This window comes from Mobula birostris, chromosome 22, assembly GCF_030028105.1.
Source record: "Mobula birostris isolate sMobBir1 chromosome 22, sMobBir1.hap1, whole genome shotgun sequence".
NCBI lineage: Eukaryota > Metazoa > Chordata > Chondrichthyes > Myliobatiformes > Myliobatidae > Mobula > Mobula birostris.
The window spans coordinates 20639881-20663026 of record NC_092391.1 but is presented as its reverse complement, the minus strand read 5'-3'; the positions used below and the strand labels follow the sequence as shown (position 1 = coordinate 20663026).

Genomic DNA, 23146 nt, shown 5'->3' with positions numbered 1-23146 from the left:
CGAGGTGCCTCAGGTTAATTGGTCACATAAGTATAATTAGATGGTGCAAGCTCATTGGGATGGAAGGCCACATTATTGTGCTATTGCTCCAAATAAAAACTATAAAATAAACCATTCCCACTGTCTCTTTCTGTGGCTCAATTAAAATTAATGTAACCATTTTGATTTGGAATTTGCATATCTTAGTGAGGATGTTTCAAGACTATTATTGAAACCTTCATTGCTTTTCCTAATCTCACATACTGTAGATGCCCTGCAGAGGTGCCCTTGCTGATCAAATGCCAGACAAGAGGAACTCTGCCCTGTGGTCAGCAAGTTAAAAGCAGGTGATATCACTGAATGGAAAGTCTAAGCAGTATTTACATTAGCAATTTATCACTTTTACATCTTTGTCAACAAAAGGAAACTCACTTGATTAACTCCTGAGCCATCACTACTGTTGCCTCGATTTGAATGTGATCCATATTAACTGGATTTTCTACATCACTTCTATGTATTCATGTTCCTCCGAGAGGACCACAACATTATCGTAGGGTTTAGAGGTTTGCGTGCCTCACTGACCCAGAGAGCTATATTGGCTGGAGATAGGGCCTTGTGCTTTGGCCCTTGGTAGGTCACCATGCCAAACAGGTCAAAGGGTAGAGGCCAGACTAAAAGTGGTCTACCAGTCCTCCAGGTTCAGGGGTTCAGCTCAGGGCTAACAACCCTGTCTGGTCAAAAAAACTATTGCTACGGAAACAGCATAAAATATCATTAACAGACAGAAACGCCAGCCCTAAACACCAAGTAAGTTCTACATATTTTAATCCTGGGCATGCTTGAAGAAAGAATTTATGAACTGTCCTTAATTAGTGCAAAAGACAGACAGACTTTCCATAATTCTCCCAGTTTTCCAAGTAACATTAAGTGAAAACCAAAAAACAGCAAAATGCTGGAAATAAAATAATAAAATGTTTGAAACACTCAGCAAGTCAGGCAACATCTGTAAAAGAGAAACAGCTAACGTTTCAGGTCTGACGCCTTTCACATTACGTCTGGACCAGCTTGGTAACTAGTACAATGAAGGTTTGGTGCTTTGAGTTCTAATGAAAGGTCACAGCCCGAAAAGCCAACTCTTTGTTCCTCTCCAAAGATGCTGCCCAACTTATTGAGTTCCTTCAGCATTTTGTATGTGCTACTTTGGTATTTTGAAACTGGATAAAGCACATTTTTAGAGCAAACAACAGCAGGTTTCCCACTTCACTTGAATCATATGCACTATTATTCCAATTCTGTCTATATTTTAAAAATAATTATGTAAAACAGTGATCCATTTCCAACACATGTTTGGGGAAGATACTTGTGCACACTTTAATTTTATTCCAGGAATAAAAGCATGATAGTTACTGTGAATTGTCTGTTGGGTTGAGCTTTGCACATGAAGAAAATCCTAGTGACGCACTGGCGAGAAATGTAGGTAGAAGGAAAGTATTGTTGGTTCAGTGTTTTCCTACAACCAGAATAACTGTATGTTTGAGTGATTAAATAATAGCATGTTCAGAAATTTATCAACAAAGGAGAAGGGGGGGGGTGAAGTATGAAGCTGGGAGGGAATAGGTGGAAGAGGTAAATGGCTGAAAAAAGAGTCGGTTATTGAGGATAGTGGACCATAGAAGAAACAGAAAGAGGGGAACCAGAAGAAGGTGATGGGCAGGTGAGAAGAAGGGGTGAGAGAGTAACCAGAATAGGGAATGGGTAAGGTGGGGGGAGGGAAAAGGGGGGGGGGGAATTACGGAAGTTCGAGAAATCAATTTTCATGCCATCAGGTTGGAGGCTACCAGACGGAGTATGAGGTGTTGCTCCTCCAACCTGAGTCTGTCCTCATCATGCAATAGACGAGTCCCACATGGACAGACATTTCAGAATGGGAATGGGAAGTTGAAATGAAATGGGAGCCACAGGGAGATTCTGCCTTTTGCGGTAAATAGAGCCAGGATGCTCGACAAAGCGGGCCTTCAGTCAGGTCCCCAAATGAAGCAGTGCATTATTTTCTGATCTTTCTTAGCTAGGAGACAGTCTTGCCCCTGGAAAGCATGGCTTATAGCTAAATGTGATGCACAGTAGTATAGTAGCATGTGATTCACTGAAGTGAAGTAGTACATTTATAACCACTGAAACTGTAAATGAAGTGCAGAATTGAACATCATCCCATCTCTCAAATCAATTTTCCTAATCATACGTACATACCAAAGAATGTCAATGAGCTCTTCATGATAGATGTAGAATTTGTTATGTTGCCTATTTCGAAGATATACTCAATCCAATAAACTTTCCAACAGAACGAAAATATTCAAACATATCTGCTTGAACCAATTTTATAAAAACCCAGTTGTACTTTTGTACAAATAGAGAATGGAGTTAATCTTTCCTGCTATTAAAGTCAGATTTTATTTCTTCACCCACCTGAATCCCCCAAAGTGACAGACTTCTGTTTACCCAAAGTATAGGTGCCCTGTAAGTATAAAAAAAGAGCAAAAATTGAAATCAAGTTGACCTTTTAAATGTTAGTCTTAACCGATGAGACATACTGCAACTGTATTTCACTTCTCTATGACATTGGAATCTTGCCAGTTCTGTGGAAACTATACAAATCTAAGGTCATGGAGTCAGAATTTTAAAAAAGCAAAGAAACTGGATCATCATCCCAGCACATCCAGAGCTTTTTGCCCATCTAAACTAATCCCATTTTCCTCTATGAGGTAGTTATCTTTCTATGCCTTGCCTTTTAACTACTATATCTACATGTCTGTTAAATGTAGCAGTTGCACCTAAATCCACCACCTCTCTGTCAGCAAGTTCCAGTTATCTATCAATCAGCGTAAAAACTTTCCCTTCAAAGCTTCTTAATTTCCGTCAAATCTATGCCCTCTTAAGAGTCATAGATCACTATATTCCCTTCAGCCCAGACAGTCCATGCCAGCTATGGTGTCTACCCAGCTAGTCCCAATTTCCTGTGTTTGGCCCACATCTCTCTCTAAGGTACTCATCCAAGTACTCTTTAAATGATAATATTGTACCTGCCTCAACCACTTCCTTGGACAGCTCATTCCATACATTTACCACCTTCTGCATGAAAATATTACCCCTCAGTCCCTTTTAAACCTTTCCAATTTCACCTTAAACCTATGTCCCTAGTGTTGGACTCCCCTACCCTGGGGAAAAGACTGCTAATGTCTACCTTATCTATGTCTCTCATAATTGTAAACACTTCTATAAGGTTGCCCCTCATCCTCCTACATTCCAAGGAATAAAGACCTAGCCTGGCTAACCTTTCCTTAAAACTCAGGTCCTCTAGTCCTGACAACATCCTCCTAAGTAACACACACAAAATGCGGGAGGAACTCAGCAGATCAGGCTGAATATGGAAATGAATAACCAGTTAATATTTCAGGCCGAGACCTTTCTTCAGAACTAGAAAGGAAGAGGGGAGGGTGCCAGAATAAAAAGGTGAGGGGGAGGGGAAAAGGAAGATAGCTAGAAGGTGATAGGTGAAGCCAAATGGGTAGGAAAGGTAAAAGGCTGGAGAGAAAGGAATCTGATAGGACAGAAGATCATCCTCCTAAATCTTTTTTGCACCATTTCCAGTTTCACCACATCTTTCCTATAACAGTGACCAAAACTGTGCACGGTATTCAAAGTGCAGTCTTACCAACAACTTTTGCAATTTCATGGGGGATTCGGCAAACTAGACTAATGAGAGTACCAGTATAGCCATTGCTAGGGGCGGACGCTGTGTCAAGGCCTGACAGCGGAAGATAAACCCATGCTCAGTTCCATTACTCCCTGCCAATTAAAGTGTCAAACAAGGTTAAAACCGAGGCTGAGAGCGGAAAACAAATAGGTGTTGAGCACCATCTGCCTGCGTTTGATCCGTCTCCCTCTCTTCTCGCTACTACTGTTGGGGAGAAGGTGCAAGAATCTTGGGTCCCATGCCACCAGGTTCAGAAGCAGTTGTTGCTCTATGGCTAACAGGCTCCTACACAGGCCTCAGTGCTAAACTGACTCCACAGCTGTGTACCCACTTTCAGGAACTCTGCAGTTCATGTTCCATATGTTACTTGTTTACTCTTTTATCCCCACTATTTGTGCAATTTGTCCTCTTTTGCATATTGGATATGTGGTGATCTTTGTTGTGTGTCTTTTTTTGTGAATTCCATTGTGTTTCTTTGTTTTGTGAGTACCTGTAAGAAGATAAATTTCAAGGTTGCATATGGTATACATACTTTGATAATAAACTTGAACTTTGAACACCTCCTAATTTTGCATCATCCGTAAAACTTACTGATCCAGCCTTGTACAATCACGTTCAAATTAACGGCACTAATCCTGCAGCATATCACTACACACCAGCCAGGAAACAACTTTCAACAACCATCCTCTGCGCCAATTTTAAATTCATCTAATTAATTGTCTCTGGATTCCATGGGGGTCTAACCTTCTAGACCAGCCTATTATACAGGACCTTGTTGAAGTCTAAAAAGACAACATCCAATGCCCTTCCCTCATCTGTCTTTCTGGTTATCTCTTCAAAAAAAAAACTCTTTACCAAACATGATTCCTCTTAATCAGACTTTGTCTATCCACATACTCTTGTTTATAGTATGGGATTTTTACAAAAATCATGATCATCTATTCTATTTACACATCTTATAGTTTCATATACCTCTGTCAGATCACCCCTCAGCCTCAATCGCTGCAGGGAAAACCAACACTACTTACAGGAAGAGAATGGATAGGCACAGTCCTCCACTCCAAGAAGCACCCTACTGAATCTCTTCTTTACTCTCTCAGCACAACCATATCCTTCCTATTGTATGGTGATCCTCAAGATCTCTCCGTTCATCAGTAGTAAGATTTGAGCTGAACACCCTCACTCACATCAGTATCCATCAAAAAACACTTAAGTTTCTGTCAAACTGACTGTATATGTTTCCCAACATAAATGTGATGTCAGCACTAAGAAATGGGCAATGCAAATAGCAATTACTCCGACTGTTTCTGTGCTGGCATTAGAGTTATTTCACTAACATACATTCTAAAATTCAGTTCAAGATGATCAATTTGGGCAGTGTACCATAACAGTAATCTGTGAGTTTCTGCTTGTGGGCACACCAGTTCTTATCGATGGGTTACAAGTGGAAATAGTGAGCAGTTTCAAGTTCCTGAGCCCAGCATATTGATACACCAGCAGCTATATTTCATTAAGAGTTTGAGGAGATTTGTTATACTGTATCACCAAAAACTACAACAAATTTACAGAGATACACCGTGGATAACACTGTCACTGGTTGTATCACCATCTGGTATGGGGGGGCTACTACACAGGATCGGAAAAGGCTGTAGAGGGTTGTAAACTCAGCCAGCTCCATCATGGGCACTAGCCTCCCCATCATCGAAGACATCTTCAAAAGACAATGCCTCAATCCATCATTTAGAACCTCCACCACCTCGGCATGTCCTCTTCTCATTGTTACCATCACAGAGGTAGGTACAGGAGCCTCAAGACACACACTCAATATTTTAGGGACAGCTTCTTCCCCTCCACCATCAGATTTCTGAACAGTGTATGAACCCATGAACACTGCTTTGTTATTTTTTCCTCCTTCTTTGCAATCTTATTTAATGGTAATGGAGACTAAAAAAATAACCAGGCAGGGTATAAAACCAATAACTCTTTTCTTTGTCGCTTTTGATTTCCAGATAGATTAAAATTAGTTCTAAAAAAATAAAATTCACATCTTATTCATTCAGAAGGGAGATATCCCATTACATTGAAGATATCACATCGCCACTTTAAGCTGTTCATTTTCAATAAAATGCCATAATTTGGCTTAACAAGGCATTATTGATAATTAATTAATACTTTAAATGAAAAATTACCTTTTCTCCTTATAAGATACTGTGTTGCACAGGTAACAGGAAGTTCTCTTTACAATCCAATGGTTGTGAGCTCATGCCCTAATAGTGACTGAACTTTAATCAGATCAGACATTGACTTCAATGTATGACTGGAAATGCACACCATTGATAGATCTAACCTAACATGTTTCTTTATTAAATTGTTTTAAATATAATGTTCCTTCCTTTTTGGTAATCATACTTTTTTGGTTGCTTAAAAAGTACCAAATGAAACAAAATCAGTAGGTGGGGAAAACAAAACATTGGGATTAAAACCGCATCAATAAAAATTAAAATTCTATACATTAACCTAACCGGCTTTTCAATATCTTCTTTTCAGAAGTCTAGTTCAAGCAATTGCATTGCTAAGCATTACTTACCAGCTAATTACAATATTAGATGTTGGACGTGAAGTGTAATTCTGCTTTGAACATCCCCAACTAAGAAAAAAGTCAATAAAGAAGCAGAGAGATTAAAATACTTGTACAAAACATTATACAAAGCCAACTGTCCCAAGATACCATACAATAACTAGAATTAAAAGAAATTAAAGGGAAATAACTGGAGGTTTAAATAGGAAGGCTGCTTATGGGAAGTTACTGCAGGATTTGGATAAAAACCATTGAGAGAGGGATATTTTGTAGAATGAAATTCCACACGATACAGCAGCTCTGCATACTTCATCTGCTGTTTGTAGGAGCTGCCCAGAGTTCTAAACTTTCCACAATGCCCAGTTCCTGACAAATTATAGCTGATTCCATCATCTTTTCGGATCCTGCAATGTAGATCATAATAACAAATAAAAAGGAAATTCCCTTCACCTACTTCATTTTAGAACTTTCTTATTCTGCACCCTTTGATTTCTCCAATCTACAAATGAAAGAAGTTGGCAGCATCAACTATGGTCATTTGGGACTATACACACCTTTGAGTCAAAAGTCACATCCCATTACAAAGACAACAGCACAAAAAAAATTAGCCAGTATTCCTGTGTAGTACTGAGAAGTACAGTGCTTCTGAAGAGCAACCTTGAAGCAAAGGTTCCTTCTCCTACAACACTATTTGGAAGTTAAGTAAGGGAGGTAAACCTGATATACTGGGCCATGTTTATCTCTCAGTCAAGGACATCAAGGAACAGATTGTTATATAATCATTTCTGAGGGAGCTTGTTTAATCCAAACCAACTGCATTTCCAACTGCCAAAGTAACTATACTTCAATAGTAATCCATTGGTAATAACACACCTTTTGGACACAAGTTGATGGTATATAAATCTTTCTTTTTTGACTTTATCAAAACTGCTCATGAACTTGAATACTTTTATTAAATCTCCTCTTAAACTCTGTTCCACTTATCTCTCATGAAATCTGCCCATCATATGCACAAACGGGTAGTGTATTTGGAGAAACCTATGAAACATAATTGTAAAGCTGGAGAAAATGACATTAAATAAACTCAAGGAGTCTTATAGCATCTGTGAACTCTTTATTGAAGTCTAACTTTAGGCACAAGCATGCTCTGTACTCTCAAATTCACTGACATCCTCCTGTTAGCAAGGTACCCAGAATTTTAAACAAGTTTCTAGCTGTGGCCTAACAAGTTACTTTTACAAAGAGCCTTTAGAACACAGAAGATTGAAAAGTGCAGAAAACAATGAAGGTATTGAAGTATTCAAGAGAAGGTAAAAAAAAAGACATGAAATTCATGTGCTGGGGAAATGGGAGTTGATAAAAGTCAGAAAGCACCATGTACAGAATTATTATCAGATAAGAAAGGTGAGTACTTTCCTTAGAATGGAGGATATTAAGCTAAAAAGCAGAGTAAAGGATCAATCAAAATGCAAGGCAACAATGCTCTTCAATATCTCTAGCAGAGATTATTCTAATTACAATATATAAGTCATAATTGCAGAAGCAGCAATGGTACAACATGAAAATTATGCAATTCTTTTCTATTTTTCTGAGACTAATACTTTCATAGCAAAATTGAAATTTTATAATAAACTTTTTATAATAAAATAAATTATTTTTTAATAAAAAAATAAACTGGACTGGTCAAAGAACACTGAGGCTGTCTACAAGAAGGGTCAGAGCCGTCTCTATTTCCTGAGGACCTTTAACATCTGTCGGATGATACAGAGGATGTTCTATGAGTCTGTGGTGGCCAGTACTATCATGTTTGCTGTGGTGTGCTGGGGCAGCAGGCACCAACAGAATCAACAAACTCATTCGTAAGGCCAGCGATGTTGTGGGGATGGAACTGGACTCTCTGATGGTGGTGTCTGAAAAGAGGATGCTGTCCAAGTTGCATGCCATTGGACAATGTCTCCCATCCACTACATAATGTACTGGCTGGGCACAGGAGTACATTCAGCTAGAGACTCAGTCCACCGAGATGCTACACAGAGTGTCATAAGAAGTCATTCCTGACTGTGGTCATCAAACTTTACAACTCCTGCCTTGGACAGTCAGACACCCTGAGCCAATAGGCTAGTCCTGGACTTATTTAATAGAGTAGTACAGCACTGTACAGGCCCTTCAGCCCACAATGTTGTGCCAAACCTCAAACCCTGCTTCCCATATAAGCCCCCACCTTAAATTCCTCCATATACCTGTCTAGTAGTCTCTTAAACTTCACTAGTGTATCTGCCTCCACCACTGACTCAGGCAGTGCATTCCACGCACCAACCACTCTCTGAGTGAAAAACCTTCCTCTAATATCCCCCTTGAACTACCCACCCCTTACCTTAAAGCCATGTCCTCTTGTATTGAGCAGTGGTGCCCTGGGAAAGAGGCACTGGCTATCCACTCTATCTATTCCTCTTATTATCTTGTACACCTCTATCATGTCTCCTCTCATCCTCCTTCTCTCCAAAGAGTAAAGCCCTAGCTCCCTTAATCTCTGATCATAATGCATACTTTCTAAACCAGGCAGCATCCTGGTAAATCTCCTCTGTACCCTTTCCAATGCTTCCACATCCTTCCTATAGTGAGGTGACCAGAACTGGACACAGTACTCCAAGTGTGGCCTAACCAGAGTTTTATAGAGCTGCATCATTACATCGCGACTCTTAAACTCTATCCCTCGACTTACGAAAGCTAACACCCCATAAGCTTTCTTAACTACCCTATCCACCTGTGAGACAACTTTCAGGGATCTGTGGACATGTACCCCGAGATCCCTCTGCTCCTCCACACTACCAAGTAACCTGCCATTTACTTTGTACTCTGCCTTGGAGTTTGTCCTTCCAAAGTGTACCACCTCACACTTCTCCGGGTTGAACTCCATCTGCCACTTCTCAGCCCACTTCTGCATCCTATCAATGTCTCTCTGAAATCTTTGACAATCCTCTACACTATCTACAACACCACCAACCTTTGTGTCATCTGCAAACTTGCCAACCCACCCTTCTACCCCCACATCCAGGTCATTAATAAAAATCACGAAAAGTAGAGGTCCCAGGACAGATCCTTGTGGGACACCACTAGTCACAATCCTCCAATCTGAATGTACTCCCTCCACCACCACCCTCTGCCTTCTGCAGGCAAGCCAATTCTGAATCCACCTGGCCAAACTTCCCTGGATCCCATGCCTTCTAACGTTCTGAATAAGCCTACCGTGTGGAACCTTGTCAAATGCCTTACTAAAATCCATATAGATCACATCCACTTCACTACCCTCATCTATATGCCTGGTCACCTCCTCAAAGAACTCTATCAGGCTTGTTAGACACCATCTGCCCTTCACAAAGCCATGCTGACGGTCCCTGATCAGACCATGATTCTCTAAATGCCTATAGATCCTATCTCGAAGAATCTTTTCCAACAGCTTTCCCACCACAGACGTAAGGCTCACTGGTCTATAATTACCCAGACTATCCCTACTACCTTTTTTCAACAAGGGGACAACATTCACCTCCCTCCAATCCTCCGGTACCATTCCCGTGGACAACGAGGACAGAGGACAGATCCTAGCCAGAGGCTCAGCAATCTCTTCTCTCACCTCGTGGAGCAGCCTGGGGAATATTCCGTCAGGCCCCAGGGACTTATCTGTCCGAATGTATTTTAACAACTCCAACACCTCCTCTCATGCTCCAGAACATCAACCTTACTCATATTGTCCTCACCATCATCAAGTTCCCTCTCATTGGTGAATACGGAAGAGAAGTATTCATTGAGGACCTCGCTCATTTCCACAGCCTCCAGGCACATCTTCCCAACTTTATCTCTAATCGGTCCTACCTTCACTCCTGTCATCCTTTTTTTCTTCACATAATTGAAGAATGCCCTGGGGTTTTCCTTTACCCTACTCACCAAGGCCGTCTCATGCCCCCTTCTTGCTCTTCTCAGCCCCTTCTTAAGCTCCTTTCTTGCTTCCCTATATTCCTCAATAGACCCATCTGATCCTTGCTTCCTAAACCTCATGTATGCTGCCTTCTCCACCTGACTAGATTTTCCACCTCACTTGTCACCCATGGTTCCTTCACCCTACCATTCTTTATCTTCCTCACCGGGACAAATTTATCCCTAACATCCCGCAAGAGATCTCTAAACATCGATCACATGTCCATAGTACATTTCCCTGAAAAAACATCATCCCAATTCACACCCACAAATTCCAGCCTTATAGCCTCATAATTTGCCTTTCCCCAATTAAAACTTCTCCTGTCCTCTCTGATTCTATCCTTTTCCATGATAATGCTAAAGGCCAGGGAACGGTGGTCACTGTCCCTCAAATCCTCACCCACTGAGAGATCTGTGACCTGACCCGGTTCATTACCTAGTACTAGATCTAGTATGGCATTCCCCCCGGTCGGCCTGTCCACATACTGTGACAGGAATCCATCCTGGACACACTTAACAAACTCTGCCCCATCTAAACCCTTGGAACTAATCAGATGCCAATCAATATTAGGGAAGTTAAAGTCACCCATGATAACAACCCTGTTATTTTTGCACCTTTCCAAAATCTGCCTCCCAATCTGCTCCTCTGTATCTCTGCTGCTACCAGGGGACCTATAGAATACCCCCAATAGAGTAACTGTTCCCTTCCTGTTCCTGATTTCCACCCATATTGACTCAAAAGAGGATCCTGCTACATTACCTACCCTTTCTGTAGCTGTAATAGTATCCCTGACCAGTAATGCCACCCCTCATCCCCTTTTTCCGCCCTCTCTATCCCTTTTAAAGCACTGAAATCCAGGAATATTGAGAATCCATTCCTGCCCTGGTGCCAGCCAAGTCTCTGTAATGGCCACTACATCATAATTCCATGTATGTATCCAAGCTCTCAGTTCATCACCTTTGTTCCTGATGCTTCTTGCATTGAGGTACACACATTTCAGCCCTTCTACCTTACTGTCTTTACACCGTTTATTATGCTTCTCTTTCCTCAAAGCCTCTCTATATGTTAGATCTGGCTTTACTCCATGCACTTCTTTCACTGCTCTATCGATCTGGGTCCCATCCCCCTTGCAAATTAGTTTAAACCCTCCCGAACCATGCCAGTGAACCTACCTGCAAGGATATTGCTCCCCCTCGAGTTCAGGTGCAACCCATCCAATCTGTACAGGTCCCACCTTCCCCAGAAGAGATCCCAATGATCTAAAAATCTAAAACTCTGCTCCCTGCACCAACTCCTCAGCCACGCATTCAACTGCCATCTCCTCCATTTCTTACCATCACTGTCACGTAGCACTGCCAGCAATCCTGAGAATGCCACCCTTGAGGTCCTGTTCTTCAGCCTTCTGACTAGTTCCCAAAACTCACACTTCAGGACCTCATCCCTCTTCCTGCCTATGTCGTTGGTCCCAACATGTATCATGACTTCTGGTTGCTTTCCCTCTCGTACTAGGATGTCGTGCACCCGGTCAGAGACATCTCGGACCCTGGCACCCGGGAGGCAACAAACCATGCGGGTGTCCTTCTCACGTCCACAAAATCTCCTGTCAGCTCCCCGACTATAGAGTCTCCAATGACGCCAGCTCTCCTCTTCTCCGTCCCACCCTTCTGCACCACAGGGTCAGACTCAGTGCCGGAGGCCCTGCCACCATGGCTCACACCTGTTGGTCGTCCCCGCCAACAGTATCCAGGATGGTAAACTTATTATGCAGGGGAATGGCTACAGGGGTGCTCTGCACTACCTGTCTGCTCACCTTCGCTTCCCCCCTCTGACTGTCACCTAACGACCTGCTTCCAACAGCCTAGGTGTGACTACCTCCCTGTAGCTCTCATCTATGACTGCCTCATCCTCCCTTATGAGTCAAAGGTCATCCAGCTGCTGCTCCAGATTCCTTACACGGTCTTCCAGATTGCCCAGCCGTATGCACTTCTGGCAGATGTGACTCTGCGGGAGAAGGGAGTTCCCCCAAGACTGCCACATCTCACATGAGAGGCACATCACCATCTCAGGAGACATTGTAAAAACTAACTGCAAGCTAGCTTGTCCTCCGCCTCTTCTCGTCGAAGCCTCTCGAGTCAAAGCCTCAAAGCTCCACTCCTTCACTGGCCCACTCACTCACTGGCCACTTTCCACTGTCATAATTCCTGGCATAATTTACATATTACTATTTAACTATTTATGGTTTTATTACTATTTATTATTATGGTGCAACCAATTTCCCCCAGGATCAATAAAGTTTGACTATGACTATGACTAATTATGAACCAGTCCCACCGATCAGAATAGATCCACTAGAGGTGATGGCATACTGATGCACAAGTAGAGTGGTGTAGCCTTTACAGAACGTGGAATTGACTCTAGATCCCTCAATTAACTGAAATATAGGAAAGGAAACCTTCTGATTACCACCTACCATCTTCCCTCAACCGATGAATCACTATCACCTCACATTGAACAACATAGCAGAAATGCTAGAAGGAGCAAAGACACAGAATGCATGGTCATTGTCCATCAACAAGGGTGCTTGGTAGCACCAGCACTGACTGAGCTGGCTGATTGCTGAATGGCCACGTCACAGTACTTGTGGGTGCACATGGAGAAGACCCCACCATCATGCAGTGCAGCACTGCTATTATATTAAAATGGGGCAGACTCGGGGCAGAGCTATTGGCTTAAAACAGGGCATCCTTAAAGCACTGTGGGTAATCAGCAGAACTGCATACCACCACCCTCATGGCCCGCCATATCCCTCACTCTACTGTTACTATCAAGCCAGGGATTATCTTCAGTCAAAAAGGTAAACAATAGGGCATGTTGGAAGCAACAATAACATATAGAAAAAAACAAAGAAGTTCCAGCCAAGTGAAACTGCAATGCGGACTACACAGTATTTGTATTAAACAGTTAAACAGGGAATTCCAACCTGGGGTCCATGGACCCCTTACTTAATGGCATTGCTCCATGGCATTAAAAGAAGGTTGGAAGCCCCTGAGTTAAAACAACATGCAGTAGAGACAGTCCATGTCTGTGCGCTGCAAGACCAAGTTAACATTCAAGCATGGGTTGATATAAATTGACAAGTAAAATTTGGATCACAAAATTCCCAGGTAATGACCATCTCCAAATGAAATCTACCTTCTTACTCTTGAGTACCACTGCTAAGTTCCTCACCTTCAGCCATTTGAAGGGGTTACAACTGATCTCAAGCAGATCAGCCGCATTAAATGACTGCAATATCTTGCAGAATGGCTCAACTACTAATATTCTGAAAACTTCCCACCACCTCCAACATACATGAAAGAAACGCAAAGATTGAATATTCTCCACTTGTCTGGAGCTCAAATTCATTCAGGATGTAACATCCCTCTCACAAGGCAAACAAGTCAATCAACCTAAACATCCATTGCCTTCACCATCAACAGAGAACAGCTGCACAGTTACTACACACAAATTGCACTGCAATTACAAAGCTCAATTACTCCATCAGCCCAGCCAAGACCTGTCACTTCTACCACCAAGAAGGTAGCAGGCACATGGGAAATCCAACACTTTGCAGGTTAGTGTGCAAGTCACAAGTTACCTCATCACCCAGGCCAAGCCCTGTTCTCATTGCCACTGTCAAGGAGGTGATACAGCAGCCTTAACACAAACACAACTCAATGGTTCAGGAACAGCTTCTTCTCCTCTGCTATAAGATTTCTGAATGGACAATGAATCCATGAACACTACCTCAGTATTTTCCCTCTTTTTGCATTACTTAATTAAATGTTCTTTTATATATATATGTCTTATTGTAATTTATAGCTTTTATTATGTACTGCATTGTACTACAGCTGCAAAAAAAACTATGACATTTCCCAGTGATATTAAACCCGATTCTGATTCTGAATCTTATCTGAAAACATATTGCCATTCCTTCATCACTGATGGGTCCAATAGTTGAAACTCGCTCTTCAGCACCTCTGTGGGAGAACCATCAACATAATGACTACTGTGATTCCATAAGGCAGCTTGCCACTACCTTTTCATGGCCAGTGAGGGATGACAGTAAACTCTAGCCTCATTAACGATGCCCAAATACTGAAACATAAACAAGAAAAATACCTACATTTCAAGCAAATCAGTGGTTATAAATTGCCTTGCAACTTAAGCGCCTGATAATCAAGATGGGTAAAGGCTCCATTTTTTTACATCACCTATGACCTCCAGATTATATGGAACTGCCATCTTAGCATTAAAACAGTCCTGAAAAGTAATATTGTATATAATTTTATGTTTGTGTTTTTCTCGTGAACACTGCTTATATGGTGCTGTGTGCCTGTGATGTTGCTGCAAGCAAGCTTTTCATTGCACTTGTACATATAACAGTACATTTGACTTTGACCTGAGAAAGTCATAGAAAACTACAGCACAGAAACATGCCATTCAGCCCATCTAATTCTTGCCACACTATTTAAACTGCCGAGTCCCATCGATCTGCACCTGGACCATAACCCTCCATCCATACCCATATAACCATATAACAATTACAGCACGGAAACAGGCCATCTCGGCTCTCCTAGTCTGTGTTGAACTCTTACTCTCACCTGGTCCCACTGACCTGCACTCAGCCCATAACCCTCCATTCCTTTCCTGTCCATATATCTATTCAATTTAACTTTAAACGACAACATCAAACCTGCCTCAACCACTTCTGCTGGAAGCTTGTTCCACACAGCTACCACTCTCTGAGTAAAGAACTTCCCCCTCATATTACACCTAAACTTTTGCCCTTTAACTCTCAACTCATGTCCTCTTCTTTGAATCTCCCCCATTCTCAATGGAAAAAGCCTATCCACGTCAACTCTATCAATCCCCCTCATAATTTTAAACACCTCTATAAAGTTCCCCCTCAACCTTCTATGCTCCAAAGAATAAAGATCTAACTTGTTCAACCTTTCTCTGTAACTTAGATGAAACCTAGGCAACATTTTAGTAAACCTCCTCTGTACTCTCTCAATTTTATTGACATCTTTCCTATAATTCGGTGACCAGAACTGTACACAATACTCCAAATTTGGCCTTACCAATGCCTTACACAATTTCAACATAACATCCCAACTCCTATACTCAATGCTCTGATTAATAAAGGCCAGCATACAAAAAGCTTTCTTCACCACCCTATCCACATGAGGTTCCGCCTTCAAGGAACTATGCACCATTATTCCTAGATCCCTCTGTTCTACAGCATTCTTCAAGGCCCTACCATTTACCATGTATGTCCTATTTTGATTAGTCCTACCAAAATGTAGCGCCTCACATTTTTCAGCATTAAACTCCATCTGCCATCTTTCAGCCCACTCTTCTAACTGGGCTAAATCTCTCTGCAAGCTTTGAAAACCTATTTCATTATCCACAATTCCACCTATCTTAGTATCATCTGCATACTTACTAATCCAATTTACCACCCCATCATCCAGATCATTAATATATATGACAAACAACATTGGACCCAGTACAAATCCCTGAGGCACACTGCTACACACCGTCCTCCAATCTGACACATAGTTATCCACCACTACTCTCTGGCGTCACCCATCCAGCCACTGCTGAATCCATCTTACTACTTCGATATTAATGCCTAACGATTGAACCTTCCTAACCAACCTTCCATGTGGAACCTTGTCAAAGGCCTTACTAAAGTCCATATAGACAACATCCACCGCTTTACCCTCGTCAACTTTCCTAGTAACCTCATCAAAACATTCAATAAGATTTGTCAAACATGACCTTCCACGCACAAATCCATGTTGACAGTTCCTAATCAGACCCTGTCTATCCAGATAATTATATATACCATCTCTAAGAATACTTTCCATCAATTTACCCACCACTGACATCAAACTCACAGGCCGATAATTGCTAGGTTTACTCTTAGAACCCTTTTTAAACAATGGAACCACATGAGCAATACACCAATCCTCTGGTACCATCCCCGTTTATACCTGTTCCCATACATATACCTGTTCAAACTGTACCTGTCCATGCACGTAGCTATCCAAACTTCTCAAGTGTTGAAATTAAAATTGCATCCACAACTTGCACTGGCAGCTTGTTACGTTTGTCAAACCTCTCATAAAACCCTCTAATCCAGACAGCATTCTGGTAAGCCACACACATCAAAGTTGCTGGTGAACGCAGCAGGCCAGGCAGCATCTCTAGGAAGAGGTACAGTCGACGTTTTGGGCCGAGACCCTTCGTCAGGACTAACTGAAGGAAGAGCTAGTAAGAGATTTGAAAGTGGGAGGGAAAGGGGGAGATCCAAAATGATAGGAGAAGACAGGAGGGGGAGGGATGGAGCCGAGAGCTGGACAGTTGATTGGCAAAAGGGATATGAGAGGATCATGGGACAGGAGGCCCAGGGAGAAAGAAAAGGGGGAGGGGAGGAAAAAACCCCAGAGGATGGGCAAGGGGTATAGTGAGAAAGACAGAGGGAGAAAAAGGAGAGAGAGGAAAAGAACATGTGTATATAAATAAATAATGGATGGGGTACGAGGGGGAGGTGGGGCATTAGCGGAAGTTTGAGAAATCAATGTTCATGCCATCAGGTTGGAGGCTACCCAGATAGAATATAAGGTGTTGTTCCTCCAATCTGAGTGTGGCTTCTTCTTTACAGTAGAGGAGGCCGTGGATAGGCATATCAGAATGGGAATGGGACATAGAATTAAAATGTGTGGCCACTGGGAGATCCTGCTTTCTCTGGCAGACAGAGTGTAGGTGTTCAGTGAAATGATCTCCCAGTCTGCGTCGGGTCTCACCAATATACAGAAGGCCACATCGGGAGCACTGGACACAGTACATCACCCCAGCCAACTCATAGGTGAAGTGTCGCCTCACTTGGAAGGACTATCTGGGGCCCTGAATGGTGGTAAGGGAGGAAGTGTAAGGGCATGTGTAGCACTTATTCCGCTTACAAGGATAAGTGCCAGGAGGGAGATCAGTGGGGAGGGATGGGGGGGATGAATGGACAAGGGAGTCACGTAGGGAGCGATGCCTGCGGAAGGAAGGGAAAGATGTGCTTAGTGGTGGGATCCCGTTGGAGGTGGCGGAAGTTACGGAGAATAATATGTTGGACCCGGAGGCCGGTGGGGTGGTAGGTGAGGACGAGGGGAACCATATTCCTGGTGGGGTGGCGGGAGGATGGAGTGAGAGCATATGTGCGTGAAATGGGGGAGATGCGTTTGAGAACAGAGTTGGTGGTGGAGGAAGGGAAGCCCCTTTCTTTAAAAAAGGAGGACATCTCCCTCGTCCTGGAATGAAAAGCCTCATCCTGAGAGCAGATGCGGCAGAGACGGAGGAATTGCGAGAAGGGGATGGCATTTTTGCAAGAGACAGGGTGAGAAGAGGAATAGTCCAGATAGCTATGAGAGTCCATAGGCTTATAGTAGACATCAGTAGATAAGCTGTCTCCAGCGACAGAGACAGAAAGATCTAGAAAGGGAAGGGAGGTGTCGGAAATGGACCAGGTAAACTTGAGGGCAGGGTGAAAGTTGGAGGCAAAGTTAATGAAGTCAAGGAACTCAGCATGTGTGCAGGAAGCAGGACCAATGCAGTCGTCGATGTAGCAAAGGAAAAGTGGGGGACGGATACTAGTATAGGCTTGGAACATGGACTGTTCTGCAAAGTCAACAAAAAGGCAGGCATAGCTAGGACCCATACGGGTGCCCACAGCTACACCTTTAGTTTGGAGGAAGTGGGAGGAGCCAAAAGAGAGATCATTAAGAGTAAGGACTAATTCCGCTAGACGGAACAGAGTGGTGGTAGAAGGGAACTGGTTAGGTCTGGAATCCAAAAAGAAGTGGACAACTTTGAGGCCTTCCTGATGGGGGATGCAAGTATATAGGGACTGGACATCCATGGTGAAAATAAAGTGGTGGGGGCCAGGGAACTTAAAATCATCGAAAAGTTTAAGAGCATGAGAAGTGTCACGAACATAGGTGGGAAGGGATTGAACAAGGGGGGATAAAACAGTGTCGAGATATTCAGAAATGAGTTCGGTGGGGCAGGAGCAAGCTGAGACAATAGGTCTACCAGGACAGGCAGCTTTGTGGATCTTGGGTAGGAGGTAGAAATGGGAAGTGCGTGGTGTGGGAACTATAAGGTTGGTAGCAGTGGATGGGAGATCCCCTGAGCGGATAAGGTTGGTGATGGTGTGGGAGACAATGGCCTGGTGATCCTTAGTAGGGTCACAATCGAGGGGTAAATAAGAGGAGGTATCCGCAAGTTGTTGCTGTGCCTCGGCAAGGTAGAGGTCAGTACGCCAGACTACAACAGCACCCCACCTTATCGGCTGGTTTTATAGTAAGGTTAGGATTAGTGCGGAGGGAGTGGAGAGCAGAGCGTTCGGAAGGAGTGAGGTTGGAATGGCAACAAGGTGTGGTGAAGTCGAGACGGTTGATGTCCTGTCGGCAGTTAGCAATAAAGAGATCCAGAGCAGGCAGAAGACCAGAGCGGGGTGTCCATGAAGAGGAGGAGGATTGAAGACCGGAGAAGGCGTCATTGGTGATGGTGGGAGAGTCCTTGCTGAAGAAGTAGGCTCGGAGACGTAGCCAGCGGAAGAAGAGTTCCGCGTCATGGCGAATGTGGAACTCACTGAGATGTGGGCAAAGGTAAGGCCCTTACTGAGGACAGAGTGTTCTGCCTCAGACAGTTGAAGGTCAGGAGGGGTGGTAAAGACCCGGCACGGATGAGAGCTGAGATCGGGGGGAGGGGGGAGGCTGGGGGTGTCAGTGGAGAGGGGAGGGTTGGGGTGAGAGGAAGATGGAGCCTCTGAGGATCCAGGAGTTGACAGTGGGATCTGAGGGAGACAGGGTTGCAGAGTGGTGGTGGGTGAAGGGGAGACGGGAGTCACAATAGCAGCACATAAAGACCCGGCCTGGAGTTCAAGGCTGGAGTCGCAGTTGGTGGTTGCGCAATTGCTTTGAAGGTGTCCATGGTCGTTGCTGGAGTTCAGGTTTTGAATCTGCCCTGAGGTGTTGGAGCCGGCGAGATCAATGGCAGGAGCCGCAATCTGAAGTTCATGCCTGCTAGCATCAGAGCCAGCAGGCTCTGGCGTTTGCAGATGTAAGATCTTGCGATCCTTGCCTAACATGCCTCTTCCGCACCCTCTCCAAAACCTTGATATCCTTTCTATAATGGGGTGAAAATTTCTGGGGTGAAATGACCCACAAAAAAGGCTTGAGTACTCCAGAAGTCTTTCTCTGCTTGATGATTATGCATTTGCATTTAGACTATTCACTTCTTGTTGCAGATAATTATTCGTTGAAGTGTAAACATACTCATGGATGATGAAATTTAACTCTTAATAATCAAGATTGAATGTGGTTTCTTGCTTTATAGACAAGATTAAATAAACATGCATCACAATTACACTTGTGATTTACTATTTAACTGTTGGCCGTTGAACCTTTTTCATTTTCTCATGTTGTGGCACAGATTGAACAGTAACCTGGATTCAACAATTTTTAGTTCTAAAAAAAGTCAGAACATACATCTTTAGCCTGGTAAGTTACCATGCACATCCTCCAGTCATTCCACTGGAATCTCTTCCTCTATGCCTTCAGGGAAGCATTAACCCATTTTAAAATTATTTATTTGATGTCACCATGGAGACAGCAGGGTGAAAAAAAATTCATGATAGGTATCATAAAAGGTCAATCACTCCTTTGGTCATTCCTGAAGGTGAATGGCCTGTAGAGGGAGTATACGACAGGAAACTGTGGCTATGTGGTTATTAGTTTTCCAAGCATTCATTTTGAGCACAACAAAAAGCAACTTTTAAGTACTGGCATCACTTTGAGAATCACAGGACAAATGTAGATAGACACCAATGCCTTCTGAAGCTAGAAGGTATCCTCCTGATCCTCATCTGCACAGAATGCAATAACAGCAATATCTTTTGGCAAGGTCTTGACCCAAAACATCAACTTCAACCTTCTGCCCCCATAGATACGGTCTGACCTTAAGTTCTTCCAGTCTTCTGCGTTCCAGATCCTAGCATCTGCAATCTCTTTTGTTTCCAAACTGTTTAACTTTGCTGCAATTCCCTAATTACCCTTTGAAAGAACTCTAGTGCAGCCCTTGAGAAATTGTTAGAGGTGGTGAAGGATGCATGGCAAGACTTTGATCCACCTCATGACCATTTAGTAACTAATTTCAGACTGTTTTAATCACTGGTTCGTTCTGCTGCTGATAGGATTCCAGTCTGCAGATTCAGGGATCCAGATGTACACATTACAATGTTACTAGCTACTGCAACCAATGTTCCCTCTAAAGGCTGATTTATACTTCTGCGTCAACTGGATGCTGTAACCTACGCAAGTGACCTACGCGCGTTATGAACATTTATACTTGTGCGTTGGTGTGTCTGCGTCGCTCTGCAATTCGCACACGTCACGCATGCGCACATACCTGCCCGTGCAAGGCTTCATGGTCATGGTAGTCTTTCTTGGGGTAACCAAGTTTAAAGCGAGTGTCTTTTTTTTGTAAAAGCAAAATGTGTCCTCCATAATTTCGGAGGTCTGTAGAGCTTTATGGAAAGCATTGCAGACAGAGTTCTTACCCTGCCCTTCAGTCACTCAATGGGAAGCTACTGCAGCGTACAAGGAAAAGCGATGCCACCAAGCAGACCAATCACAGCTGTTGCGGTCTGCATTGCCGCGACGCGTAGTTACATTTTGGGAGAGGTGCGCGTCGGGCTACGACGTTGGGATCCGCGTAGACACTGCATAGGCTTCGCGGCTACGCCGTACCTACGGTGTCAAGTTGACGCAGAAGTATAAATCAGCCTTAAGGTGCACATGCACACATCATCCTTTGCTACTAGCACACAAAGGAATTTAAAATGTGCACAAAAGGACCTCGTTAGCATGTTAAGTATATTTCACGATTGTACACAATCACATTTCCTTTTCTGGTTTCTGATGTGGGTGGTGTTGACAACATGGAGTTTGTGATGATTTGTTTAAGGATTTTTAGAACTGACTTAATTATACTGTTTTTTTGGAAGAAATTATTGAATCAATAACTCAGTGCGCACACGTTGTTGCACTGGGCAAAAAGTTGTACAGCACAAGATTTTTGCGCACACTGGTCATTACAAGTTAGAGGGAATATTGCAAGCAATTTGAAATCACAGCACTTCGATTTTGGTCTGAAAGATGTAAACCTGAAACTAATCTTTCAGAGTCTTAACCGGCAGGAGTGGGAGGGGCCGGGTGGCAGGGAGTATACCCCTCAACAAAGGTGTGGTAAGGTGAACTGGAGTGCCACGTGGGTGGCCAAAAATATGGATATGTACAGACTATAATGGAAACGTATGGAAAGGATGGAAAGTTATTGAATGGTTTATTGTATATATTTATTTTTGAATAAAGTATATTTTGAAATAAAAAAAACCAAAACATGAGCTGCAGCCCCATCCAATTTTGAAGAAAATTACTTGCATAAAGTTTTGCATTTCTTTGTAAGTAATTTTGCAAGCTCCTGCGGAGAAACACTTTTGAAAATTTGAAGTACAGTGAACTCTCATTTATCCATTTAGAAATCTTATGCCATCAGCAAAATTTCTAAGCTTACCAATGAGCTCAAATAGTGACTTTTATATCAATGTTATACCAAATAAATCTGGAAAAAATTTAGTTTCTTTATATTAATATTTTGAAGTTGTGCAATTGGAGCCTGTTTAGCTGCTGCATCCTCTTTGAATATTAGGCTCTTCATGTGATAGTAAACAACGAGGAATTCTGCAGATGCTGGAAATTCAAGCAACACACATCAAAGATGCTAGTGAACACAGCAGGCCAGGCAGCATCTCTAGGAAGAGGTACAGTCGACGTTTCAGGCTGAGACCCTTCGTCAGGACTAACTGAAGGAAGAGTTAGTAAGAGATTTGAAAGTGGGAGGGGTTTGGCGAGATCCAATATGATAGGAGAAGACAGGAGGGGGAGGGATGGAGCCAAGAGCTAGACAGGTGATTGGCAAAAGGGATATGAGAGGATCGTGGGACAGGAGGCCCAGGGAGAAGGAAAAGGGGGAGGGGGAGAAAAAACCCAGAGGATGGGCAAGGGGTATAGTCAGAGGGACAGAGGGAGAAAAAGGAGAGTGAGAGAAAGAATGTGTGTATATAAATAAATAATGGATGGGGTACGAGGGGGAGGTGGGACATTAGCAGAAGTTCCTCTGACTATACCCCTTGCCCATCCTCCGGGTTTTTTCTCTCCCCTCCCCTTTTCCTTCCCCTGGGCCTCCTGTCCCATGGTCCTCTCATATCCCTTTTGCCAATCACCTGTCCAACTCTTGGCTCCATCCCTCCCCCTCCTCCTATCATTTTGGATCTCCCCCTCCCACTTTCAAATCTCTTACTAACTCTTCCTTCAGTTAGTCCTGACGAAGGGTCTCGGCCCGAAACGTCGACTGTACCTCTTCCTAGAGATGCTGCCTGGCCTGCTGCGCTCACCAGCAACTTGGATGTGTGTTGTCATATGATAGTAAGTACACGTTTTCAATTTATTTGCACTATATTTTAAATTAATACTGCTCAGCCTTAAAATACAGAAGTGTAAAGCATTATTAGAAGTGCAAAGCTAGTTCAAAGATTTATTTAAATATTTATACTTAGAATATTAGTTATTGATCTATTGTCAATTTTTGCAGCAATCCTCAGGCAACTAGCAAGCCACCAACCCTCCAACAATGCCACATGAATGCTAAATGGTTGAAACTAGACAATACTCAATAAAAACATAAAGTGCCAGAAACACACATAAAA

The 23146-nt window shown here is 43.0% G+C and overlaps 1 protein-coding gene across 5 annotated transcripts in view; it reads right to left on the bottom strand.

Moving 5' to 3' along the window:
* The window catches only part of kcnt1b (potassium sodium-activated channel subfamily T member 1b), a 416707-nt gene that overhangs the window by 181251 nt on the left and 212310 nt on the right, over window positions 1-23146 (bottom strand). For all 5 annotated transcript variants that reach the window (XM_072240265.1, XM_072240261.1, XM_072240263.1 and 2 more), the window contains 2 exons: window positions 6318-6377; window positions 2443-2491 (listed from right to left, as the gene is read on the bottom strand). In XM_072240265.1, coding sequence (XP_072096366.1) covers window positions 2443-2491; window positions 6318-6377 — 109 coding nt within the window. The remainder of the gene's footprint in view (window positions 1-2442; window positions 2492-6317; window positions 6378-23146) is intronic.